At 36.0% G+C, this 23,093-nt stretch overlaps 2 protein-coding genes across 2 annotated transcripts; both read left to right on the top strand.

Moving 5' to 3' along the window:
- The first annotated feature begins 3,873 nt into the window (after positions 1–3,873).
- On the top strand, positions 3,874–7,671 carry LOC131948233 (large ribosomal subunit protein uL4). Its single transcript, XM_059309775.1, has 9 exons — positions 3,874–3,979; positions 5,534–5,702; positions 5,885–6,130; positions 6,239–6,363; positions 6,468–6,597; positions 6,769–6,925; positions 7,017–7,100; positions 7,181–7,340; positions 7,518–7,671. Exons 1-9 carry the CDS (start codon positions 3,977–3,979, stop codon positions 7,629–7,631), a joined length of 1,188 nt encoding a protein of 395 aa, XP_059165758.1. The 5' UTR covers positions 3,874–3,976; the 3' UTR covers positions 7,632–7,671.
- Positions 7,672–17,170: 9,499 nt separating this feature from the next.
- On the top strand, positions 17,171–22,365 carry LOC131947874 (small ribosomal subunit protein uS19-like). Its single transcript, XM_059309260.1, has 5 exons — positions 17,171–17,289; positions 21,210–21,304; positions 21,487–21,619; positions 22,012–22,113; positions 22,223–22,365. Exons 1-5 carry the CDS (start codon positions 17,287–17,289, stop codon positions 22,334–22,336), a joined length of 447 nt encoding a protein of 148 aa, XP_059165243.1. The 5' UTR covers positions 17,171–17,286; the 3' UTR covers positions 22,337–22,365.
- The last annotated feature ends 728 nt before the right edge of the window (positions 22,366–23,093 follow it).

The raw sequence follows: 23,093 nt of genomic DNA, 5'->3' as shown, positions 1-23,093 counted from the left end.
TTAAGAATAGGAGGGGAAAATAATAGCCGTCCAAAAAGCCTTTCGTCATTTGTGGATGACCCTTTAAGCCTTAAATATATTAGATCTATAAAGTACGTGTTGAAAACTGCTCTGACAATATATCTTCTGTAAAAAATCAACCTCGTCAATGATCATTTGATGGTATGTAATTCTGTCATCAGTGTTTATAGTATAAACAGTCTAGATCTGACCAGTGGCGGAACTAGAAAAAAAAGGGCCACCCCGCAAAAAAAAAATTCTGCCCCCAATATATATATATATATATATATATATATATATATATATATATATATATATATATATATACAGGGGCGTAGCGAAGGGGGGCGGGGGGTGCGGACCGCACCGGGTGACACCATTTAGGGGGGTGACACCAAGGCAAAAAATAGCAAAATATATAGAGAAAAACTTGAGGGGGGTGCAAATCGAAAGTTTGAGGGGGGGGGTGCAAATCGAAAACTTGGAAGTTTGTCCCCGGGAAGGGTCGCAACGCCTCTAGGGGGGGGGGGTGACACCATTAAGTGCCGCACCGGGTGACACCCGACCTCGCTACGCCACTGTATATATATATATATATATATATATATATATATATATATATATATATATATATATATATATATATATATATATATATATATATATATATATATATATATATATATATATATATATATATATATATGCGCATTGGCCGGCTCTCTTGGCCAAAGCCCGAAGAACTTAGCACTTAGAGTGTATTTCGTACATTGGCTGGCCAATGCGCGCACTGGCCGGGACGTACTTGCCAATGTTCTATCTAGACTAAGTTGTGATCGCGTTTTCATTATTCTGGGTGCGGTTTCATTGTGAGTAACGGATTGTTTGGCTCTTGTTTGTATAGCATTCTATATGCAATGCGACATGGACCAAAAGGACCGTCAGATCAAGAGACAGAAATACCAGATGGCTGCCAAAATAAATAATCCGAACCTAAATGGAAAAGAATTTGTGAATCAAGCTGTTTCTGAATTAAAGAACATGTCGCCTGAACTTAAACTAGTTCAGTAGAACGTGCCAACTAAGATGTTCAAAACATGATGATGACATGGATGCAAACAGATAAATCAGCTCATTGGGCTGAGAGTCTTATGAAAAACCGTAATTTTCATCAAGGAATCAAACAATCGCCATACTAAGGTGCTAACAAAAGTTAAACAAGCTGAAGTGGGAGATACTTGTCGCATCCGTATTCGTATTCCGTATTCCAGATGTTGGCAGAGGTCGCGGTGATCTCCGAAGCGTCATTGAAGTTGTCATGAGCGTCGAGGGCGCTTTCTACAAGCTAGGAACGGAACATGGTGTATTTAAACAACTACAAGCTAGAAGTTAGTTTTCAATTATTCTCGAAAAACTGCTCTCATTGTCACCCGTTGGCACTGAGGAAAATCACAACGAACAATCGCATCTTTACAATCACTGACCGGCGGCCAAGGCTACATTTACTGTAATTGCACAACCTAGTGCACAACAAATAGCTGCAAGTTTAAAAATAACAATGTAATTCCAAATAATAATCAACAAAGACTTAATTTTTATGATCCTTACGGTATAAAAAAAACCAAAATCTGCTCATGATCTTCTAATTCGGACTTTGTCCCTAGCCAAAGGCCGAAATCAAGAGCTATTTCAGACTTTGGCCGGTCCACCGAGGCCAGCCCGCGGATAAATATTTCGTACATTGGCCGGCCAATGCGCGCACTGGCCGGGATGTCCTGGCCAATGTTCTATCTAGACTAAATCGTGATCGCGTTTTCATTATTCTGGGTGCGGTTTCATTGTGAGTACCCCGAAAGTTTCAGATGTCCGTCCGTCCCCGCCCCCCCCCCCCCGTCCCCGCCCTGGAGAAAAAAGTCTGAAAGAAACACTGTGAAGATAGTTTATTGTGGTTAAGTTAATTAGGTTAAAGGTTGGTGTTATATATATATATATATATATATATATATATATATATATATATATATATATATATATATATATATATATATATATATATATATATATATATATATATATATATATATATATATATATATATATATATATTCTCAAAAGTCAATATTTGCCTATAGACATTTAATTGGAAATTTATGATTAAGCCCAAAGCCGGGCAGCACCGGGTATGCTTAATAAACACTAAAGCCACTGTCCTTTTCATCTGTTTTCACAAATTACAGAAGTAACTGAACACAAAATATAGCACAAAACATAACAAAACAAGTTAATAAAAAGTCTAGTGACAATTTAAGCGCAATTTCCTTAATTAATTTTTTTTTAAATGTGAAAAAATGATTAGGCCTAGCGAAACAAAACCTTGTAATTGTACTCCCTATCACTCTCATATAAATTATATATAAATTAATAGGGTACAAGAATAACGTTTGAATTAATAAGTAAAAAAAAAAGACAACTATATTAACCTATATCAACGGAAATAGTTTTATTTTAACGAGTAGGCCTACAAGATGCTCAGTTTAAAAAAGTAGTAAATATCATCCTAGGCCTACACGATGCTCAGTTTAAGTGTTCTTAATTAATTTTTTGTGACCGAACGAAAGGATAATTTTGAAAACTTTCTTCGGCAATATTGGTCTAAATTATGGCAGGAATCGATTGGTAAATGTTTCAAGTCGCTAAGTGGTCTGGTTGCCGAGATATGGACAAAAAACTGCATTTGTTCGAGGTTTTTTGGCTTTTCCGGGAAATCCAGGAAGGAATTCCGGGAATTTTTTTGGCCTATGTTCATCCTCGGAACTTGCTTAACATATTTGCTTTGGAACTATGTCCTCGATATTGCTTCGTTGAGGAGGAGATACGACTTAAAGCTGCGGACACACATCCATCCATCCATCCATCCAGAAATGACGCCTTATTAAACGCAATTGCCAGTATGGAAATTGCGCTAAAAAATGGAGGCATTGGCCGGCCAATCCGCGCATTGACCGACTTCGGGCTTTGACCGTAATTTATATATATATATATATATATATATATATATATATATATATATATATATATATATATATATATATATATATATATATTGTGCCTTATCTGGATTTGCCATGTGCTTGCAAAAACCTTGTGGTAAGGGCCCCCCCCCCCCAGTCTGATCTGTAATGTTTCTGTTAGATTGGGTTTTTTTTTTTTGGCATAGCATCGTGATGCTTTTATTTTTAGAATTTCAAATTACAATACTTGTTGCAAACTTACATACGCTACTGCTATGGTGTCTTGTTTTTGGACGTGATTATAAGGACGTGATTTACATAGATCTACCGACCCGGAAAAAAAGGCGCTACTATGTTATTTAGAAAATAGCCACAGGGGGGACGCCCGTTTTCCCTACTCACCCACCCTCTCTGCGTACGCTACTGACACAATGTTTACAGTTAGCTACGCCAACGTGAAAGTACACGCTTTATTAATTTTAAATGTAGTTTATAGTCTTTTTAATTTAATGTTATTAAGGATTATTTATCTACAAAACATTATTGGTTTCAGCTGGATGGAAGTTGGAAGAGGAAATAAGAACTAATAAATATATCATTATCAATCTAGGGCCAAGCGCCTGTTTTTCCCTCAAATGGGGAAGTTAACTGGGCGGATTGATATTAGCAGGAACTATTTAGCTATAATCGACTACTTTGTCTTACTTTTAAGTAATAAAAAAATATAAGTTTAAAATACCTTTTATTAAGTTGATAACTATATTTGTTAAAATTTTGGGATAAATACTTTGCTAAAATGTATAAAATGTATTCTTTAAAATATATTTATAAGGAATTGCTAGAATAAACTGCCAACTTGAAAGTATTTTGATATCGATACGCCGATAAGCTCCCAAAGAATCCCACAATCCTTCTTTTCCGTGATAATCAACGTGGTGGCAAGCCGTGTGACGAACACCCTAAAAATGGTAAAAAAACTCGTTATTAACTAGACTAGTTAGATCTATATGTTATAACTTTAATCCATATGTAAAATGTAACCTCCAGCATTGCTGTGTTTTAATTTGCCTGCCCTGTCGACAATGTTTTCTAGATATAGTCTATCTTTTTTTTTCAACTTTCACGTGTTGTCGGCCATGGCGGTCGCCGGTTACTCACTTCGGTGTGGAAACCGTAGGTTTTGCCGCTTACGGATTAAATACCGGTACAACCTTGATATTAGATCTAATTCAATCAAATATATAGGCCTATGTCGTACTATCCATGTCTTACATGTAATAAAGCCACCAAACTGTCAAGTTACAAATTTTAAGTGGGTACACTACTACATAGTACACCTTCTTTTGGCTTTTGCCAGTTATATTGATATTCTAATCTAGAGTAAAGTTCCACGCGCGGTTAAAACACCGGTGCGGCCATCGCCTGTTTATCGCTTCGTACAATATTTGTTTTGATGTTTTATACGAAACTACCGATATCTGCTGTAAACCTGTCCATTTCTAAATATATCCAGGTCAAATTCTTTTGTTTTTCTCCTTCTGGAAGTCGAGTTTTTAAATTTTAAAGTTTCGAGGTATGACGTCGTAGGCGATTCTAGTTCCCCGTATGAAAAACACTAGGTCCCCGATGAGATGAATAAACCAACCTATCAAAGCTTTTTATAACTAGGTTAACTATAAATAGCTTCTACAATATGTGCGGGACACTATACATACGATAGATAAGGCTAATAAAGCAACCTGATAGGTGAATAGGGGTGGCCGCAGCTTGGGTGTCGATTTGGGTGGTTTCACCGCGCTGCGTAACCGACTTGAGCTAGACTAGCCTAGTTCTAGATGCTCTACATTTCAAGCTAAGCCTAGAATCTGTATAATTTCTATTTTTTTCTGCTATTCTAAATTATTTCAAGCATCTACTTCTTCTAAATCTAGTTTGTGTCTCTACATACAAGCATATCTAAGCAAATGTTACGTTATGTCTTGTCAGTGGTTGTTACGTCCCTTTGTTATGATTATTATAGTTGCGTCCCTTAAGTCATCTCTGGGTCAACTTTTAATGTCGTTAATTAATTTAATTAACATGTTTTTAATTTGGTTTTGAAATCTATTAATTAATAATACAATCAACAACACGTTTAAAAGTGTAAAATATTAATTTTATTTATTAAACTATGATTAAAACGTATAAAACACGATCGTTACGCAGCCGGTTCAGATGGCCGCAGGGAAAAAAAAAGAGGGGAAAAAATATCGCAAGTAGCACGTCATTAAAACATGAATATCTCAAATTCAATACGTAGGAATATAAAATGATTGATACATATTAAGAGTAGAAAGGCAGAGGAATAATATAGTACTTTGGGTTTGTTTCTGTGTGAAATGGTTATAAAATAGTGCCCGATGAAAATCGGGAATTTGGAATTTTCCGCTTTGTGTGACCGCGCGTGGAACTTTACTCTAGATCTAGCTAGAGATCTGGGCACAAATTATTTGCAAGCTACTGATTAATTTTTCCTATTACAGGCAGCAAGGCCACTTATAACCGTTCATAGTGAAAAGGGAGAGGCTACTGGTACCAACATTACTCTCCCTGCTGTGTTTAAAGCACCAATTAGACCAGATATTGTTAACACAGTTCACTTTCAAATGCTGAAAAACACTAGACAACCATATGCTGTTTCAATGAAAGCAGGTTTGTAATTTTACAAGATCTGCTTATTCACAAAAATCTAACTGTTTTAGAATGACATAGTTCAAGCTAGAATTTAATTCTAAGTGAATCTTGTCATCGTGGGTGTTGTTTTGAAAACCTCTGGCATCAGTATCAAAATCTGAAAAATCAAACTCCGATTATTTGTATTATTTTTTTAACAGGTCACCAGACTTCGGCTGAGTCTTGGGGCACAGGTCGTGCTGTTGCTCGTATTCCTCGTGTGCGTGGTGGTGGTACTCACAGATCAGGTCAGGGTGCTTTTGGAAACATGTGCCGTGGTGGTCGCATGTTTGCTCCAACCAGAACCTGGAGACGTTGGCACAGGAAGATAAATGTCAACCAGCGCCGTTATGCTATTACTTCAGCTATTGCAGCAACTGGCGTCCCAGCATTAGTCATGTCCAAAGGTCAGTTCCTAACTTAAATGTAAATTAGGTTGTGTTCTATTGGTTCTATTGACAGAGTTGGCTTGTTAATTTTTGTGTGGGTGAGCTTAATTTTCATTATTTTATTAGGTCATCGCATTGAGGAAATCCCTGAGGTTCCACTTGTTGTTAGTGATAAAATTGAGGAAATTAAAAAAACGAAAGAGGCTGTTCTTGTTCTTAAGAAACTAAAGGCTTGGTCTGATATTGAAAAGGTATGTTTGGTTTCAAACTATTTTAATAAAAATTATATGTGAACTGTTATGTTCAATTAGTTTCATTCCACTTTTTATATAAAAAAAAACTTGTATGATTAAAGGTATACAACAGCAAGCGCTTCCGTGCTGGAAGAGGTAAGATGAGGAACCGTCGTCGTATCCAAAGAAGGGGTCCTCTTGTAATTTATAACAAGGACAATGGCATTACTCGTGCTTTCAGAAATATTCCTGGTATGTATTAGCATTGCTCACTTTTAGCAATACATTGGCAGAGTATGATGATATTAGGTCCGTGTTACAGACATTAAATGACGATTTTAACCTCCTGACTTTGCCGTGCTTATTAATATACATTCATACTACTTTTGAGAGCATTTTAATTATATGTTTTTTACTTCGCAGGTATTACTCTTATCAGTGTTGACAGACTCAATTTGCTGAAGATTGCTCCTGGTGGTCATGTGGGCAGATTTTGCATTTGGACTGAATCGGCATTCAAGCGTCTGGATGACATTTATGGTACTTGGCGCAAAGAATCTAAAGAAAAGAAGGGATACAAGTATGTCTAGTTGATGACTAATTAGCTTAATTAAACCCTAAGAACATAATGTGCTTAGTTTCTGACATTTTTTTTTTTTTTTTTACAACAGCTTGCCCATGCACAAGATGGCATCATTTGATCTGGCTCGTCTTTTGAAGAGTGATGAAATTCAGTCTGTTGTCAGGGCACCCAAGTAAGTTTTCTTTTAAATTTTAACATTTTCTTTATTTAAAACTTTTTTTGTCCATTTTTATATTAAATCTTATTATGCAGGAGGGAGGTCAAGAGAAGAGTGCTTAAGAAAAATCCTCTTAAGAACTACAGAGTTATGGTCAGACTTAATCCTTATGAAAAACATGCAAAGAAACAAGCTAAGCACATTGAAACACTGCGTAAGAGGGCTAAGGAGGAACTTCTAAACAAGAAGAGAGGCGTAAGTTTGAATTTTAAAAATCTTTTTATGGCAACATGATGATATTCAGGTCCGTGTTACAGACAAATAGTGATGATTCTTACCTCCTGATGCCTATTTTTTTTTTAATTTGCTTTTTATTTTTTTATCCTCTATTGTTTTGATGAACTTGATTTTGAATAAACTGCCAAATTTCAGATTACCAAGCCGTTGGAGCCATTGCCTAAAGGTAAATCTGCTGCTAGGAAAGCTAAGCGATTGGCCAAGAAAGGAGGAAAGCCAGCTGCTGCCAAAAAGCCTGCTAAGAAATAAATGTCTATTTGTCAGGCACATTAAAAGTTCCTTTGATTTATATGTTTTATTTAGTTTTTTATGTTTGGTACTAAGCAGTAGTACGGAAGTGTATACCACATTTTTTAGGTCATGGCTATTTGGAAGTAGACAATATAAAAATTTCAAACCTTACTTAACTGCCATTCATAATTTGTATGAAATATCCGCTTTATTTGTGCAATTACTTTGTGTTTGTGGCCTGTCCCTTGTGTGCCACCACTGGTCAGGATAAAGTGGATATAGGAGTTTTGGCTATTTATTGTTAATTTTAAGTGCTGTGTAATAATATATTGGGTGTTAGCTCTATATTTGCTGAATGGTATGTTCTTAAGATGAAAGAAAAAAGACTGATTAATGTGAGGTTAAGGGATCGACATTTAGAGCAGATGGCTTTGTAATTTTATTTTTATAAACTGGGGCAAGCAATCTGTGTTAAACAAACCATTTGAGTTACTTTAAGTTTAAACGTGTTATTTTGTAGGCCTAACTAAATCTTGAAGACCAGATGATAGGCCCTGCCATCCATATTATAAATAAATATGAAACTTGTACTTTTTATTGAAGAAAGAGGGAGATTTGAACATGCCATTATTAATTTGCATGAAAAATTCTGTTGCTGTACCTAACCCTCAAGGTTGCGTGTATGTATAAAAAAAGTGGCGGTGCTTAACTTTTCACGCCTACACCTCTGCATTAGTGGCGGGGCTAATCTGAATGAGAGCACAAATTGAAACATCGCTGTCGAATGGTGGAGCAGGAGCGTCGTGGGTTGCGGTCAGCACCTGGAGCCACTATTTAACTTTTAAGGGGTGACACCAAATTTAAAAAATCCATTTCATAATTAAATAGTATATGTAGGGGATGGGGTGACACCAAAGTGATTTTTTTTGGCGGTCAGAGACACCCTCTTTAGGGACGGCCTCCTCTGGCGGTGACCGTCAAGAGGTAGAAAAAGATTGAGCCATTTATACAAAGGTATGAAAATAGATTGCCACTTGGCCTTACAGACTGAACAGTTTTCTACATCGCTTGTGTGACAGCAACATAACAAAAAGCACCTAGTGGGAGTGGGGTTAGGTACTTTTGGTCAGCATGAATTATGTAGAACTTATTTTAAAAAGGGGGTGGGGTTGAACAATTGATAGTTGCCTTGGGCTTACCGTAATTGGATGTTACGCTGAGCGGCGGAACTAGAAAAAACATACCAACAGATATTTTTTGGGACCTTACCTATGCATATATATATATCTATATATATATCAGAGGGGGGTGCGGACCCCACCGGGTGACACCATTTATTTAGGGGGTGACACCAAGGCAAAAAAATAGCAAAATATATAGATCTAGAGAAAAATAATTCCACTGAATTAGTTCGATTGGGGGGGGGGGGGGTGCAAATCGAAAATTGAAAGGGTCGCTACGCCTCTGGGGGTGACACCATTAAGTGCCGCACCGGGTGACACCCGACCTCGCTAAGGCACTGATATATGGGCATATATATATATATATATATATATATATATATATATATATATATATATATATATATATATATATGGATTAATATGGAAAACAAGCGCCGTTCAAAATTTATTTTTTAATTTACACGAGTTCTCGTGGACACATAGATCTAGTGTTTATTATCCACCTGGTACACGAAAAACAAAAATGTTTTCCAACACGCCGGCTGCCTTATACAGTTTTCTTAGGAGAAGCACACTCTCCAAATATAGTCCAACACACCAAACTGACGCAGATTTTTATGAGGTTCTAGCGTACCCGTCCCCCGCGCGTTGCCGCGGGGATAGAAGAAAGTTTGACGAAATGTATTAGAAGGATTTCACCAACGCGTTACCAATCATATGTTCTTAGACGCGTGGCCGTTTTTTCTAAAAGTGAGTTATTTAAAAAAAAAACAATGCCTGCGCTTCTATCATAAATATCGGGACACGGGTTTACCTACACTACCGCATGAAAACATTGAGTGTACATTAATCACTCACCGAAATAATATGGTAGAACACACTTCGGTGACCGCCTCTGTGTCAGAACGTAGAGGGGCGCTCTCAGGGCCCCCACCCTCCCCCCGATTACACTACCGCATAGGCGCGGCGTACTACCCCTGGCTCCTTAAAACTAACAGGCGCCATCGGCCAAATAGCATCCTGTTAATAATGATGCAGATTTCGTCATTCGCTAATGTGACACAAATGATCAGGATTTTTTTCTTTAACACGTAAAAAAATTATTTGACGTGTTTTAAATATCAGTGTGACTGATGCAATATGCTAGCGTTACTAATGGTCTATTATTAGATGCTCGGTCTCAATTTCGGCCTGGATTGTCTAATAATAGATGCTTATTACATCATTCGCAAAGTGACGAAACTCTACAGTAGGCTCCTCATATTCAAACAGTTATTTTTTCATCTTTCGCAAGGTGACGAAACTGTACAGAAGGATTTCCTCGCGTTACAAAGTTATTTTTATAAGCCTGTTGTAGTTTTACCGCTGAATATAGTAGTACTCCTTACTCGCTATACAGGACGCTCGATTAACGGATGCCAAGTGCCAACATAGTCGCTCTAAAACTCTGGGCGCCAAACCGTGTATTGACGAAAGTTGTACCCTATATGGCGCCGCCCATAAGAAACTTTAGTTTTCTTTTTCGCAGAAATATTCTCGGGAGTATTCTCATCTACTCCCTAAAGTTTCATGGTACTCGGATGAACCGCATCCGAGTTTTATTTTTTATAAACCGTGTATAGAGAAAAAAAATCGCTCCCACCCCCCACCCCGGGGACGCCGCCCTTGCAATATTAAACAATATTTTTTTTGCAAACCCTACCATTGAGTGATCTAATCATCTCCCCAAAGTTTCATGGTACACGGATGAACGGTGTGAAACCGAAATTTTATAAACCGTATATAGAGAAAAATCGCAGCCTCCAGTGGCGCCGCCCTTGCGAAATTAAAAATGATTTTTTACAGAACCCTTCCCTAGAGTTTTATTATGAAATCCCCAAAGTTTCATGCCTATCGGATAAACGGTGTCATTGCAATTCACTTTTATTATTTTTATATACCGTAAATAGAGAAAAATCGGACCCTCCCGTGGCGCCGCCCTTGCGAAATTAAAAATTATTTTTACAGATCCCTTCCCTAGAGTGGTATAATGAACTCCCCAAAGTCTCATGGCTATTGGATGAACGATGCCAAACCAAAATCGACTTTTAGTTTTATATACCGTAAATAGAAAAAAACAAATCGCGCCCTATCGGGGCGCCACCCCTGCGAATTTGAAATATTTTTTTTTCGCAGAAACCTCCCCAGGAATATTTTCAACAACTTCCTAAAGTGTCATGGCGATCGTGTGAACAGTGTCACTACAATTCACGTTTACTATTTTCATATACCGTATATAGAGAAAAATTGCACCCTCCCGTGGCGCCGCCCTTGCGAATTTGAAATATTTTTTTTCGCAGAAACCTCCCCAGGAATATTCTCAACAACTTCCCAAAGTTTCAAGGCGATGTGATGAGAGGTGTAGTAATGCATAAAGGACAAACACACACACACACACATACATTGCTTTATATATATATATATATATAGATAGATAGATAGATAGATAGATAGATAGATAGATAGATTCATCAAATCTTTATCAACTGGGTATTTTTAGACGTGTGCTTTGTTTTTCAGAAGTTGCGTCGCAGGGCTCTTGGGCAGTGGCGTAGCCAGGATCGTCTCATTGGGGGGGGGTCAATTTTTTTCCATCATTATATATATATAACACTGCCTCAATGTGGATGCTTACTACCCACTGGGGTGTTGTGTTTAAAAGGGCTGACCCTGAGAGATAGCACACAATGGAACGACGCTGTTGTCAAATACTGGATTTATTGACATTAACATCCAAGCCAACCGGCTATGTAGACAGTAGAAACGTAGAAAGACTGTAAAAAAAGCAGTAACCCTTCATTAGGTCTACATGATCAACTTATCATATGTTATAGATTGACGAGGAGCCACATTGGTGTTAACAGCCTTTTATTTACAGACAGCCATGATGCAAAGAGAGAAAGGAAGTGGCCAGAGACAACTATATATAGATAACAACATGTAAGGGACATCACTCAAGATAACAATATAAATATAATACCAATACAATTATCTCAATCTATTACATCCCTTTACCCTTAGAACACAATAACACATCTCTCAATAGAACAATTGATAGTATCCTAAAATCACCAATTATATTGTAACATGAACACTATGGTAGATTACATCCTTACAAACAATGCACAATATGCCACAACATAATCAAGATACAAAACAATAATGTCAAAGTCCTCTTGACCTTTAAAATCATAGGTCTAACTTATTTGGGACTTTGATTGTCCTGCTTGACCTTCTCAGTGGCCTTTGATTTGGTGACTCAATATTCTGACCATCTGGATTCTCTATCTCAGGAGGTCTAGGATTTAAATCATTAACTCCAGAATTTACATTTTCTGACTCCAGACAACTTGGTTCACTCATATCAACAGAACTTGGTTGTGGAACAAACTGAGTTGGTGTGAACTGATCAGATTTGGTGGGATTGACCGATTCACACTTATTATCTGCACAAGTTATTTTTAACTGGTCTGCATGTCTACGGACAATAAGTCCATCATTTGTTTTTACTTTATAAGACACAGGTCCTGTACATTGAACAATTTGACCTGGTATCCATTTTTCCTTTCTCCCATAGTTTCTTAGATACACATTCTCATTAATACCAAATTCTCTTTCAATGGATGATTTGTCATGATTTACTTTTTGTGTATGTTGATGTTGGGAAACAGACCTTTGAACAGTTGGATGTAGTAGGTCAAGATGAGTTTTAATTTTCCTACCACATAGCAATTCACATGGTGCAACATCTGTTGTTATATGAGGAGTTGTGCGGTATTTGGCTAATAACCTGTTTACTCTTTCATTGTCACATTTAGCTTCTTCTGTTTGGTATTTACCTTTGATGTTACCCTTTTAGTTTCTGTAAGTGCTAATGATGTTAGCAAAGTTGTTTGATGATCACATTCCTTCTTACTAATGTATTTTCTTTAAAACATTTGAAATTGCCATATCACCATAATCATTTATTAAGTTACAAATACTTTGTTTAGGTAGCTCTGACTGATAATGGACTGCATCTTCTCCATCTTTTATATTATCTTCACAAAGGTTTTTATTTCTTATTTAATATGGCCTTAAGTCATCATTCACAGACTCTTCAGGCCAACCATTCTTACAGTGCTCATATACTTTTATTAAGCACTCATCTTTTTGTGTTTCTCTTTTAATATCATTCACATTTATATTGGAGTTATCCATGATAGTGAAGAGAACAAATACATCTTCTGGTACATAGCTCAGGCTTTGGTTTTTTTTTAAAGGTAATCTACTAAGACTATCTGCACTATTCTCAGATCCAGGTTTGCATTTCAATTCATAATTGTATGCAGTTAGTGTGATAGCCCATCTTTGAATTCTTGGTGAGGCATGCTCAGGTAGGGTTTTGTTTTCTCCAAATAAACCTAGCAATGGTTTATGATCTGTAAAGATGGTGAACTTCCTACCAAACAGAAACTTATGAAATTTCTTAACACCAAAAATGATGCCTAAGCCTTCCTTATCTAACTGAGAATAATTTTTCTCAGCCTGGTTCAAAGATCTACTGGCAAATGCAATGGGTCTGTCACCCTTCTCATCCATGTGGGACAAGACTGCTCCTACACCATCTGGTGAAGCATCACATGTTAATATAAGTCTTTTCCCTGGGTCATAGTGAGTTAGTAAGGTGTCAGCAGACAAAGCCTCTTTTGCTGTATTAAAAGCAGTATCTTGTTGTTTACCCCAGTGCCAAGTTGCATTTTTCTGTAGCAGCTTGTACAGTGGTGATAGTTTACCAGACAGATTTCCTATGAACTTTGCATAGTAATTTATTAAGCCCAAAAAAGCTCTTAGTTGTTGGGTATTTTCAGGTTTGGGTGCTTCTTTAATGGCTTTTGTTTTCTCAGGTTGAGGTCTGATGCCTTGTTTGCTCAATATATAACCAAGAAAACTAATTTCTGTCAGCATGAATTGACATTTATCTTTGTTTATCTTTAAACCTTTTTCACCAACAATTTTCAATACTTTATCTAGTGTTTTAAGATGTTCAGTGTCATTCTTACCAGTTATGTACACATTGTCAAAGTACACACAAACATTTGGAATATCCTTAAAAATACTGTCCATGACAGCTTGGAAAATTCCAGGGCTAGATGATATGCCAAAACATAGTCTTTCATATTGGTAGAGTCCTTTATGTGTGTTTATTGTCATATAGACTTTTGAATCTGGATGCAGTTCTAGTTGAGTGTAAGCATGACTAAAGTCTAATTCAGTGAATTTGTCTCCTCCTGCCAAATTCAAAGAGATTTCCTCAATGTTAGGTATAGGGTACCTATTTAGCTCTATTTGCTTATTCAGTGTAGTTTTATAATCTCCACAAATTCTTATAGAACCATCCTTCTTTAACACTGGCACAATGGGCGACGCCCAATCGGAATAGTCTAACTTTTTTATAATGCCATTAGATTCCAATCTACTTAGCTCATTTTCAATTTTATTCCTCATTGCATAAGGTGGAACTCTAGCTTTGCAGTATCTTGGATTTGTGTCTTTAATGCTTAACTTCACTGTTCTATCATTTAGTAATCCAGAGTTACCAAAAACACATTTATTTTCAGATATAACTTTATCTAGTGAAGTAAGACTAGATTCTTTTACATTCTTCAATGAACAAATACTCTCCCAATTTAACTTAAGATCACTTAACCAGTTCCTACCTAGTAATGGCGGTCCATTTCCTTCAACCACAAGAAGAGGAAGTTTAACACTTTGACCATTATAACTTACATGAACCATACACTCTCCTATTACCGGAACATTGTCACCAGTGTATGTTGTTAGACACTTGTGACATGGCTGTAGAGGCACTGATCCTCCTGTGACAGCGTCAAAATCTTTCTTTGTTATGACTGTTAGAGATGCTCCAGTGTCAAGTTGGAAGCTGATGCTCTTACCGTTGATATAAACTGGTACATTGATGGGAGCATGACTTATTGTTTTCACAGAGAACAGGTTGAAATCCGGCTGCGATTCAGTTTGAGCATTTTCACAGGTAGAGTGGTTCATTGGTTGGGTTAGGTAGTCTTGGTGAGAGTTAACATAGTGCTGCCTTTGGTTGCGGTACTGTCTTGACTGGCTAGATTTAGCAACAGACGAAGACTTTGCAAAGCAGGCCTTAGCAATGTGACCTTGCTTACCGCACTTATAACAAGTTGCTGACTTGAACTTGCACCGATGAGATGCATGGGGACCTTTGCATCGATGACATTTTTGATAATTATTACTAGATTTAGATCTAGGATTTGAACGAGCAGGCTGTTTAGCATAAGTTGGAATGCTCTGATGGGGTTGGTGTTTATTGACTAACCTGCTGTTTACTGCATGGATCTCTGAAGGTGCTAAAGATCTCGCTGCATCAGATGACTGCTGGAATGACATTGCAAGTTGTATTGCTTTTTCTAATGTTAGATCTGACTCGAGCAGCAACTTTCTTTGAATATCAGGGCTGTTTACACCTGTCACAAACTTTTCACATAATCTGTCAGACAGTGTATCGCCGAATTCACAAAATTTACTTAAATGACGTAAAGCAGCAACATATTCTGATATTGACTCGTTTGGTTGACGAGTCCTACTGTCAAATTTAGCTCGACATAGAAACTTTGATGGTACAGGCGCATGGTGGTCTGTTAGCAATTTGCTCAGCTCGTTAAAGCTCTTGGTAGTTAGACTAGCTGGTGCGCATAAGTCTTTTAGTAGCCTAAATTGTTGAGGCCCTATGACTGTTAACAAAATAGCTCTCTTTTTGGCTTCTATCGTCACGTTGTTAGCTTCTAGGTAAAAGCTTAACCTCTCTAGGTAATCCTGAATGATTTCATCATTCGCATCAAATTCTTTTATTTGGCCATACAGCGCCATTATTCTAGAAATAATTAGCTAATAAGCTCTAGCAAACCTCTTTTTTGCGTAAGTAGGTGCTCTTTCTAGTATATGTTTATCCTTCGTCGCCAAAATGAGGTAGATTGACGAGGAGCCACATTGGTGTTAACAGCCTTTTATTTACAGACAGCCATGATGCAAAGAGAGAAAGGAAGTGGCCAGAGACAACTATATATAGATAACAACATGTAAGGGACATCACTCAAGATAACAATATAAATATAATACCAATACAATTATCTCAATCTATTACATCATAGACAACGGCTCCGTCCGTGTCCACAGCAGCCTTGGGTCTGAATGACACGACCACAGACACGAACTACCCTGAATCCCAGAGGTCACATGCCGACAAAACAAAAAAAAAATTGCTCACTTTAAACAAAAATGACACTCGAGTTCAGATCACAAGCTAGTGTCGACTAGCTCTAATATCAGGCCTACTTGATTAAATTTGTGGAAGAGACCAACTCTAATGATTTATACATTAGTAATAGGTTATTGACTAAATTTATGGACAAAGACCTAGCTATAATAGGTACTTGACCAAATTTGTGGAAAGAGACCAGCTTTAAATTTAATAGGTACTTGACTAAATTTGAGGCAAGATAAACGGCTTGGCAAAGAGAAGGGTGTCACATACGTAGTCTACTTCATCTACCACAGTCTGGTGTAAGGTTTAAATTAAAAAAAATTTTTCACGCTTATAGAAATATTAAGTTATAGATCTACATTTGATATACGCAGAGGCGTAGCGACCCTTCCCGGCGCCCGGGGACAAACTTTCGATTTGCACCCCCCTCGAACTTTTCATTTGCAACCCCCCCTCAAACTTTCGATTTGCACCCCCCGAACTTTTCATTTGCACCCCCCTCAAACTTTCAATTTTGCGCCCCCCTAAGGTCGGAGCCCGGGGACATATGTCCCCCCCCCTCGCTACGCCTCTGGATATAAGAATATAAGTAATTATAATTTGAACAAATCCCCCCCCCCCCCCCCCCACAGTTCTTTTAGTTTGATCTAGAACGTCTCTTAAGTTACATTTTTCTTATTATCAGTCCATGCAAATTATTATTTTTCCAACGCGTTTAGTCATGATTTTCCTTTACGATTGGTATAACGTTTTTTCCCCCCCAGGCATCTCTTCCGGGGGGGGGGGGGAGGTGGGTACCTCACGTCCACCCCTCCCCTATCCGAACGATTCGACGAAATTCCAAGTGACCTTCCGAAGAAAAATATCTGAAAGAAACACTGTTTTATTCTCACTCATTAATTTGTTTCAGAAGTAAAAAAAAATATTTTAGAGCTAGAATAATTTAGGAAGAAAATCAATACATTTACAGAGAGTTTATTTATAAGCATAATTTTAAACAAATTTATCAACATTTGATGCATTTTATCGTTTTTTTTCAAATTTGTTCCTCTAAAGTTTGCGATAGAAATTTCTACTTTTGAGAAATTACAAGAATTGTGTATCCGGTCAATAACTTCCTTTTTTGATATTGTTTCACCGTCGAGAAACACTGAAAATGGTAAGCGAGTAAAATCATTCTTAATCCTTTATAATATATCCTCATCTTTGCTATTTTATGAAAATTTCTGTTGCAATTGTTGTATATTAAATTATATTTATTCCAAAAATGTAATATCTTATCCTGAAGTGTTTTGTTTTACATTTAACTTATAACTGACACCAAGAAGACTAGTAATAAAACAACAGTTTTTTTGTGTGTCTGCACATCTGATTGAATGCAGAATGTTTTATGTTCTAGGTTCCTTGTAGATATAGAGTCTAGTCTAGATCTAGATAACTCAGTGAAATTGACATGTTGACAGATTTAGTTTACTTAGAAGATTCATCACTGTCAGGTCTAGATCTAGAATCTAGAACCAGTTGTATAAATGAAACTAAGTCAGACAAGTGATACTGGCACTGTGTACAACAGACAAGTTATTATTCGAGATCTAGATTCTAGTTGTAGGCCTAACTGAACTGATGACCTATTGTATTGCAAAAAGATTTTGATGAACAGCATAGTCAGGTTTGCTCTAGAAAGCTCTGTCTGCAGATTCTAGCCGGAAGATGTGCATAGCTGCTACAATGCAGCTTGAATCATTAAATTTTTAAGGCTGAGTCTAGCCAGAAAAAGATGTGCATAGCTCTACAATTACCTGGTTTTTATCTTGTCTTCTACTTTTTAGCTGTTGGAGCAAGTGCGTGCTGTGTACACACTTAATGTACCAGCTACCACTAGTCTGCATTTTACACATTGGCAGGGCCCTTTTGCCACATACTTCCCATGGTTTATTTAATAGTAGGGCCTATATGCCCAATGAACAGTTATTTCTACACCTAGTGTGTAGTAGGAAATTAGTTGTTCTGAGATTCTTGAATGTAAAGATGGATGATGATACTGTCTTTTCCCTAATCAACCATGTAAGCTACAACATTGATGTATTCATGTAGATTTTGCTATCTAACAATCACACTATTATGATATTGATTTAGAGAAAGATAAATACTCTTTATAGTAGGCATTTCGATGTCCGCCATTTTGTTTAATCTGGCCACATCCGAAATTTTTCAAGCCAACTTTTGTAATTTCGGCCATTTTCCATTCAAGTGCTTAGTTATCATGAGAGAATCGATAAATTAGTGTATTCGATACGTCAAAGTGGGCTGTTTTTATATTCTATGTTTGTATGGAAAACTATTAGTTACATTTTAACATATCGATCCCAATTTTATCGAGGTATCTTAGCGAGCACGTCTCATTAAACGCAGTAACCGACCTCTTTCAATTAGTATTAATTTTAGCAAGAAAGTAAAGTATAATAAGCTAGACATTAGTTGTAATGAGCATCCTAACCATTCTCAAGAACAAAAATAACAGTTTCATAGAGTTCTTTACATTGGAACATGCTTAAAAAGCATTGGTAAATCTTGGGGGGGTCCCGCTGACACAATTTTTTAACAGGGCAATAGGGGCCGCGAGGTTACCTATTATCGATAGAACCAAATTTCGGCATTTAAAAAAGAGATAAGTTCAGGAAACTAGATCTAGTAAATAAGTAATGCCAAACTATTTTCATGGGTGGAAATGTTGGTTTTATGGGGCTTTTTAGCTCTTTGTAACCAGATATGGCTTCTTGCGTGAAGTGAAGGGGATCTACGCAATTTTAATAATGACGGTCCATAGACCATGCCATATTAATATTTATTATGCATGAAATATAAAAAATCGCACATTTGATATTACTGTTTAACACTATTCATTGAATTGGCAAGATTTTAGCTTATAGAATGTTTTTTATGGATTAAATAAAATTTAAAGCAATGGAATTAATAGTCCCATTCATTAATAATCTTCCATATTAGTCATTTTCAATTGGGTAATAATAATAGGCCTAATTAAAATTTTAAATAGTAATAAATAGGCCCTTATAAATATTAGGCCCCTATAGAATAGATTTAGATCTATGTATTTTAATGAGTAATTGCTTATAAGAATCTAATAGAACTAATATTTATTGCATCAAGCTTAAATATATAATTATGTTGTAAAATTACTTATGGATGATGTCTAAACTTTAGTTACCCCGTTTCAGGAAAAACTGATTAAGAAAATAATTACAAAGATTAAATTGGTCATTTCTCAGATTAGATCTATATTATCTTTAAAATTTAATAATAGCTAAAATATACTACTAGATCTATAGAGGCATGGAAAGTAAAATAAATGAAGTCAAATATAAAATAGAAACATTAACACTTCACTTTAATAATGTGATCTAAAGCAACAGTAATAGATACATTTTTTTTAAAGTAAAAAAGAAAACAGAAACAGTAACACTTTGAACAATGTGACTTAATTTTATAACTTAAACTAAGCAACAGTAATTTTTTTTAAACAGTAGGTTCAGATCAGCAAATAAGGCAGCTGTCTATCCTTCGGTTGCGACACATCTCATCTAGTTTCTGTAGGCTGTCTATTGATTAACCATCCTTGGCTACTTATTAAAAGTAGCCTATAACTAATGCTACTAATATTTAGATACTTCAACATAATCCTAACCATATCATATTCCAGTATGAGTATAATACACAGGTATTATTGATACAAGATTTCAGTGCCACCCCCATTAATTAGACTTTATTATATGTGATTGTCTTTTTCTCCTAGCATTTTTTTTGACTTGTAAATTTCTATTCCCAACATCCTTAAGCATCTATGTGCTAAGTTTTATCTTTGTATCATCAATAGCAACATAGATATTCAGTATGAAAAGTGACTTGTGGCAATCATAGTAGAACGGCACCGCACTCCTTAATTGGGCTTTATTAAGTTAATTATTAGTTGTTTTCCTTTTAATTAAGCTGTATTTCACTTGCATATTCCTGTTGCCTGTACTCCCTAGCACCAATATGCAAAGTTTTATCAATATATCTTTATTAACAACAGAGTTGTGCAGTTTGACAATAGACTAACGTTGCTCTCTATATAAAAACGCCATGACCCTTAATTAGTCTTAATTATTTTTGGTTTTACCTTTACTGTTCTTTATTTCAATTGCATATTCCTGTTGCCTGTACTCTCTAGTATCAATATGCAAAGTTTTATCATTACATGTTAAAAAATAACAACGCTATATGAACTCAAAGAAGGACACCAAATATTTTGCAACTTTACAATAAAATATAAGCTGTTTAACATACAACTTTAAAAATTCATAAAAAAAAAAAACTACTGGGCCTACAGTGATAAATTTAGTGGTTTATTAAATGGCAGTTTATGGCCTTCAATATTATGTGTGTTTTATCATTCTGAGATAATTAGGCAAAATTTACCAAAATGCCTACTTTATAGCATAGTAAAGTCTGACAAATGTCTGCCATTTAGATTTGGCACCACCAATCACTGCTCTAAAAGAAATCACCAAAATAAACTCTTCTTACTAAAGGCCAATGCTTGCAAATTTCATTAAAGATTAGCTTAGAAAAAGTTGATTTATGGAGTTAAAAAATTTGGAGGAAAGAGCATTGGGATAATTCCTGTTTTATCTCCCTGCTGGACCAAGTGGATCATGAATTACATAAGATGAATCCTCAGCTGAACAAGAAACAGCTTTACCTCAAAAATAATCTGTTGTTCTATTGGGTGTTTTGTTGGGTGCCTAAGGTTTAATAAAACACATTGCTTAGTTCCCTGCTTACCCTATTAAAAATTAAAACTGATCTCTACTGCAGTCGTCCAGAGATAAAACCATAAATTTGTATTTCTTTTATTAGGCCTACCCCTTAACATAATTATTTTTAATACTAATTGCTCAGGCTATAATATTGTATAATCATATAAAACTTTCAAAGGAAAGTATCTTCAGATATGTGATACTAATGCTTTGGTCAATATTACAAAATATTATCCAACTTTTTCTTTTTCCTCAAATCTAGGCAGATGATGATTTGGCAGAAAAGAAGAAAAAGAGGACCTTCCGTAAGTTTACTTACAGAGGTGTGGACCTTGATCAGCTCCTTGATATGTCAATGTGAGTTTTTGCAATGTATTCTCGTGGCTTTTTTCTTGCATGTTTGGCTTTTTTCCTATTCAAATGCTCTTTATGCTGTACGATATTATTTATTTCAGGATTAAAAGCATTTTAAAATATGCAATAGCTTATTTTTTATGATTATGGTGACCACCGTTTTCTCTTTTAAATTTTCAATTCAGAGAACAGCTGTCGGATTTGTTCAACTGCAGACAGCGCCGCCGTCTCAGTCGTGGACTTAAGCGTAAACCACTTGCTCTCATTAAGAGGCTGAGAAAAGCTAAAAAAGAAGCTGGACATTTGGAAAAGCCAGAGGTTTGAATTTTTTGCATTCATTTTCATTTTAGTAGCTTTTAGCTGGGCAAGATGTGATGAAATTATAGGTCCGTGTTACTGAGTATTTGATGATCCTACAATCTGAAATTGCCTTTGTTTGTCAAGTATATGGTTGTGTGTTGACGTATGCATTTTAAGACTACCCGGCACCCATTACAGAAAGAATTCAATAATCTTGTATAGGTCACCATATGCTAAAAATTAGGCCAGCATTAGTTTGACCTTTAAATTATCTTTGGGAAGTCAAGAATGCAAACGTTAGTCCCAATAGACAATTAAGAAATCACTTATTTTGGAGTTAACATATGTTGCCTCCTAAAATGCGTAAAAATTCATAATCATAACATTTTTCCAATATTTTCACATTTTAGGTTGTTAAAACCCATCTGCGTGATATGATCATTGTTCCTGAGATGATTGGTTCAATCGTTGGTGTGTACAATGGAAAAACATTCAACCAAGTTGAAATTAAGGTATTAATTATATATTTTTAATTTAGCTTATGATTTTATATGAGAGTGGAATTGTATACAGTATTTTTTTTTTAAATGACCATTATTTATTCATTGAATTATTTTTCAGCCTGAAATGGTTGGACATTACTTGGGCGAGTTTTCCATTACATACAAGCCCGTCAAGCACGGCAGACCTGGTATTGGTGCCACACACTCATCTAGGTTTATTCCACTTAAGTAAATGTCAAGAAATAAAAAAATTCATTTACACCTTTTGTTTTATTTTTCCCCATTCTTTTAACTCTTCCTCTTTTTGACTGTCTTGTTTTTGTTGTTGTGGATCAAAGCTTTCATTGTCAACAAAATTTTAACCACCTAATTGGCAGATAAGTTTCAAACTAAGCATGTTCATCAACACAGATAACATTGCTTTAAAATCAAGAGAATAAATGATTACTAAATTATATTAATACCCACAACTAAAAAAGATGAGTGGGTTACTGAACTTGCTCTATTAATGCATTCAATAGGTAATCTAGTGACCCACGCATTTTATTTTTCAAAGACTTTTACTTATTGTATGTTAAGACATCAAAGTAATTTTTTTGTCAGAATCTGTATCTCACAATCTGCTTCCAGTTTTTGAGTGAAGCATACTATGGGATGAAGTGATTTGTCTTCCATATTGTCTTAATTGATTCATTTAAACCTGATGGTCTGTTGGACAAGTGGAGTTCAGTGACCAGTCATATGAAGGGATGTGGTCTGATCTATGAAGATCAGCCATCTCATTAATGGGAGTTTACATTTGCATACTTATATTGGAACTCAATACATTCAGGCTGTCATATGCACTATGATTTGACCACACAATCCCACGTTATTGCCAGTAGTAACATCTTTATTCCATTCCTAATCTATGTACCCACCAATATGCACCATGTTTTAACAGCAGTGTTACAACTTTACACACCTCAATGCAACATTTTGTGAAACAT

This window comes from Physella acuta, unplaced genomic scaffold (assembly GCF_028476545.2).
Source record: "Physella acuta isolate Inbredline_101_S28 unplaced genomic scaffold, ASM2847654v3 ptg000058l, whole genome shotgun sequence".
NCBI lineage: Eukaryota > Metazoa > Mollusca > Gastropoda > Physidae > Physella > Physella acuta.
Note: the sequence above shows the minus strand (reverse complement) of the source record. Positions and strands in the feature narration are given on the sequence as shown.